The sequence below is a fragment of the Bison bison genome, unplaced genomic scaffold (genome assembly GCF_000754665.1).
Source record: "Bison bison bison isolate TAMUID 2011002044 unplaced genomic scaffold, Bison_UMD1.0 scf7180017864475, whole genome shotgun sequence".
Lineage (NCBI taxonomy): Eukaryota > Metazoa > Chordata > Mammalia > Artiodactyla > Bovidae > Bison > Bison bison.
The window spans coordinates 4,141,307-4,146,255 of NW_011495036.1; the positions used below are offsets into that span (position 1 = coordinate 4,141,307).

The 4,949-nt window shown below is 63.0% G+C and overlaps 1 protein-coding gene across 1 annotated transcript in view; it reads right to left on the reverse strand.

Annotated features, from left to right (window-relative positions):
• Positions 1–4,949, reverse strand: part of PER2 (period circadian clock 2) — a 42,994-nt gene that overhangs the window by 14,289 nt on the left and 23,756 nt on the right. The window contains exons 13-18 of the mRNA XM_010862061.1: positions 4,346–4,471; positions 3,822–3,906; positions 2,933–3,095; positions 2,722–2,846; positions 1,816–1,980; positions 596–853 (exon numbers count right to left, since the gene is read on the reverse strand). Of these exons, the coding sequence (XP_010860363.1) occupies positions 596–853; positions 1,816–1,980; positions 2,722–2,846; positions 2,933–3,095; positions 3,822–3,906; positions 4,346–4,471 (922 nt within the window). The remainder of the gene's footprint in view (positions 1–595; positions 854–1,815; positions 1,981–2,721; positions 2,847–2,932; positions 3,096–3,821; positions 3,907–4,345; positions 4,472–4,949) is intronic.

Here is a 4,949-nt window from a genome sequence, read left to right on the forward strand (position 1 = left end):
CAGGAAGGCGGTTGGGGGTTGGGAGCCCGGCTCCTGGACCAGATGAGGGGCGAGGAAGCCAGCCTGCTCCACCGCAGCCCCGTGTTGGCTCTTCACACCCTCCGTGCTCTGCTGGCCCTGGAGTCTACAGCCCAGTGGCAAGGCCAACCCGCCAGGAGGGTGTGCATTCTGGGGAGAACGGGCGCCCTTTCTTCCTGCAGCATCATCTGGGATCCCTGCTTCCTTAGGAGCCTGACGTCAGATGCTCCTTCCCTGGGTGGTGAATTCGCCCACCTGGTTCTCTGAGGGAGGGAAGGGGGCTGGGGTCACCCAGGCAGAGAACGCCTGGCAAGGCAGGAGGGCAGTCACCTGGCCCTGTGCTCCACAGGGGTGAACTGGGCCTGTCACCACTGTTTATAGCACGGTTCCCTTGGGAACGCAGGTGACATCCCCAAGAGTGTCACTGCTTAAGCTCCAACAGCATCTTACAAACGCATGTGTCCTGACCAGGGGTGCTCCCCATCTGAAAGCAGCATGGGATGCAGCAGCGTTAAGAACTAAGTTAAAAACAACGACGACGACAAAACCCACTCTCCGTTCAGACGTCACCACTCACTTCTGCTGCTCAAGTGCCCCTTGGACCTTTCTTGCAGATAATGATGGCAGCGAGACTGGAAAACGTGGAGTTTCCTGATTTCCCGGAACCGCAGCAGGAAGCTCTGTTCCTCCTTCTGGGTGTGGGCGGCCAGCACCTCCTTGGTGAGGCCCAGCTTCCGGAAGGCCTCCTGGTCCTGGCTGAGGCCGCAGGGCAGCGCAGGGCCCGCCGGGCACTCCAGAGACTCGGGCCTGCCTGCAGCAGCATCTCCCAGCGGCTCTGGAACAGCAGACGTGGAGCTCTCATCCACAGGGGCCCTGCTGCCCGAGGACAGCTGAGAAAACGCGCACCGCTCCCACAAAGGACAGAGTCTCCCACAGAAGACTCCCGCACGACGCCCACAGCAGGGGCTGACGTTCGAGACGCGTCTGCTCAGCTTTCTGAGAAGGCTACCAAGAAAGGCAACAGGCGGGGACACGCAGCCGCGTTGCGTGGGGGCTCCGGAACCCGCCCTCTAACTGATCCGTCCTCCAACCTGGGGGCACCTGGGGTTTCAGCCTCTGACGCTGAAGACACTCCAGGCTGTCTTGGGCTTTCAGAGCACAGGACGTGCCCGGCCCTGTCCTGGCCTAGGACCATGGGCCCAACAGTGTGGTCAGCAGAACCGCGGGGACAGGCGGGACGGGGCTGTGGGTCTGCGGGCCATCCTGAGGGGGGCCGGCCACTGACCCTCTGACGTGGACTCTCCCCCTCGTCACGCCCTTCTTCCAAGCAAAGAACAAGTTCAGGCTGGTTCTCCTCTAGGGGCCTGAAGGACAGCTCAGCGTGTCACCCTTGGCTGTCCTGTTTTGGCTCCTGTCCTCCAACAGGGGAGGGCCAGGCTCGCCACCCCACCCATGGGCGTCGAGAGGCCGGGGGGCCTCGTCCCTGGGGTTCTCTCGGCACCAGGCAAGGGGGAGTCCTGGCATCCCTGCTCGGTCCCAGGAAGCCCCTCCGTGTTGACACCTGAGTGGACGCCTGTCCCAGGGGGAGCCGGAGTGTGGCGGGGGCGGGGGCAAGTGTCACCACCTCCACCCTACACGGCACGTGCCTGGACTTCCTGGACAGCCCCTTACTGGGCTACGTGGGTGTTCTGCACTCAGATACACTTAGAGAGCATCCGGGGACGGGCGGCAACACTCCGAATCTCTACTGTCAGAGTCGGACCGCTCCCGCCGAGGCCCCGGACGCGGCGCGCGTACCGAGCTCCGGCGGCAGCTTCTTGTCGCCCACGTGGACGATGGTGCTGCTGTAGCTGCACTGGCTGCCGAGGGACGCCACGCTCTGCGCCCTGCCGGGCAGCGGCGGCAACGGCAGGCGTGCGCTCACGTCCGTGCGGCTCTTCACTGGCGAGGGCGATGCTGCCTCTTTACAGGAGAAAAAAGGAAGCAGACACAAAACCGCGATAAAGCTGAGCTGCTGGGAGAAGAAGCACGGAGGCCGGCTGAGGGGCACTCCAGGACCCGGGGGCTCAAGTCCACACTCGCCCTGCCAGGGGATGCCGTGTCCTCAGGGGACGGCAGAGAAGACGAGACTCTGAATGGGGACCATGGCACCCTGGTACCCCGCGTCCTCTGGGAGGAGCCAGGCGCCTGGGCTCGGGGCCTCTGGCGGGGCCTGTGGGGAGCTGCCCCCTGCGGCCAGGGCCCCTCTGCTGAGGGCAGGCGAGCAGCTGGGCTCCCCCCGTGGGCTAGGGTAAGCTCCACCCGTCGCCCGGGCTTCCATCAGCGGTGGAGACCCTGCCTGTGGTCCTGGTGAGGGCCACTGGCAATAACTGCACATCCAATCTCCTCTGACTCCTGGGCCGCTGACACCCAGAGGCCAGTCCTCCTCTGAGACGTCTCGGAAACGGGCCCGCCCGATAACACCCTGGCTTCCGGCAGCCCCGGGGCATCCTGTCCTCTAAGTCCAGAACCACCTCTACCTCCCGCTGGTGAGAAGGTTCTGAGCCACTTTGGTTATTTAATCAACAGCTGACCCCCTACACGTGTCCCTGATCCCGCTCAGAACCACAGTGGGAGGGAGAAGAGGCCCCGGCTCCCAGGTAAGGCCTGGTCCTGAGAGAGGGGTAAGCGGCCAGGCGGTCACAGCTCAAGCAGACGCAGTACCTGTGGCGTGTGGCCCAGGGCCCGCGAGGGCCTGGCGTTTGTCGCTGGCCTGGGGCGTGGGGAGGCTCGCAGGGAACTCACACTTCCTCTTCAGGGTGGCTGCCTCGCTGCAGCTCTCCAGGTACCTGCGGGCAGGTCGGAAAGGGCTTCATGTAACCGAGAGCCCGACTGTGGGTGCCGCTGGCGGGGAGGGAGGCCAGAAGGGCCGCACCTGATGACGCTGTCCAGGCAGCTGATCTGCTGGTAGGAGCCGGCCGGCGGGTCCCTGCAGGCCAGCTCCTCGGGAGGGGTGGCCTCGGGCAGGCTGGCCCCAGAGCTGTCCTTCTCCACAGCCGCAGCAGCTTTCATCGGAGTCGGGGAACCGCTCTGCATTTCTGGAGCAACGACAACATCCTTCTTTCCGTTAATACCCGTTTCCCCCAGTGCCCACTGTAAGGTTACAGAGCATTTTAATTCTACTGAAACGTAAGGCCAGGCTCAGCACGTGCCTCACAGGTGCAGAGACCCCGGGGCCAGCCTGGGAGTCAGGCCAGCCCACCGGGCCAGTGGAGGGAGCTCTCTCGTCCCACTCGGTCTGGGCTGTCCCCAGGTTCAGGGACTCAGCAGTGGGAAAGGCCAGTTCCTACTTGAACCCCTGAAGATCACATGAGCTTTGTGGTCCATCAACATTCCAGGCCTTGGAAGGGTTGGTCTCTTCCAATGTGACTTGCCACATGGTGAGCGGGATCCGGCCTGGGGTGCAGGGGGGGTGCCCGGAGCAGAGCCGGCACCCCCACCTCAGACAGCTGGGGCTGGACCGTCCACGGGACAGCTGGCAGCCCTCGGACAAGTGTCTGCTCACGTGACTCAGGGCCACTCTGCAGAGCGGGACCAGGGGGTCGTGGGGCAGAGGCCCACCTGGCCACACCTCGTGGGCCTCCAGGGGCAGGGCCCCCTGGACAGGGGCTGTGTTGTGGACCCCAGGCCGAGCCCTGTGTCAGCAAGGAAGCAAACAGCCCAACTTGAAGGGGAAATTCCCTGCGTCCAGAGTTTGAGTCACACCCGCCTCCCCGTCTCGCCACACTGAAGCCTCGCTAAGGAAATGCTGGATCATTTGGTACCTGAAGCAGGCTTGCTCTTTTGTTCTCCAGATTCATCAGGGTAGTGACTTTTGCTTTTGGCCTTGTTACCATTTTTACAAGTTTCCTTGAAGAAAAACAAAAACAAATGAACACATTATTCACCCCAGGAGACCCTGCAACCTGTGCCCTACAGGCTGAGAAAGAGAAAAGCCCAACCAACCCAGCAACAGAGAAGCAAATTCTATACAAGATCTGAGACCCAAACAAAGCAGATTTTACAATTCTGAAGAATTATAAGAAATAAAGTGAACGTTAGGCTACTCTTTCTTTCTAACCCTAATCCTACAGTTTGATCTTCACTTTTGTCTGGTTTGCCTGCTTAGCCACAGCTTGCAGCTGCTCCCACCCTTTCACGGCTAGAGAGTGAGTCCCAGGTGAGCCGAGTTTAGAGCAGCCAGAAGCAGCTGAGGTCAGACAGGCTTGGCCCCAGAGAGGACTGGTCTCAGAGCGCACAGTCACCCGTGGCACAGGCGATGGGCAGAGGGGGACCGCGGGGCACGTACGGCTCTCCTCCGGCGGGGGTCCTCCTGGCCGGCGCTGTCGCTGGAGGAGGTCTGGCTCATGAGATGCTCGTGGGACCCGTTGCTGCCCAGGCTCCCGTAGCCGCTGGAGCCGCTGTGGGGCACGGGCTGCGGAGACAGTGGCCGGAGGAGTCTGGACAGGTGGGGCGTGGCCCCCCACCGAGTCTCAGAGAGGCCGAGACCTGCTCTGTGGGGGTGGCCCTCGGTGGGCACCAGGTGGGGCCGGGCTTGGACCCAGGGTCTGGCGGTGGTGGCCTCCCCGCTTCCAGCCATGGGGCCAGGCCTGGATCCCAGTCCCCAGGGAATCCATGGCCACGGGGTTCAGAGACAAAACAAGGTGTCTGACAGTACCCCCAGCCCCTGGGAACCGAGAAGCAGGAAGTTTTCCCCCAGGGCCCATGTGCTCACAGGAATTCTTCCTGAGGGCTGTGTCCCTAAGGACCGGAGGCTTCTCCAGTCCCCTGGGGCTAGCTCGGCTTCCAGAGCTGGAGGGACGCCCCCACCCGCCTCCATCCTTGGGGACCACACCCTCCAGCCGCTGGCCCAGGGCTGCGAGTTGTGGACACCAGCAGGAGGGTGCAGGGTG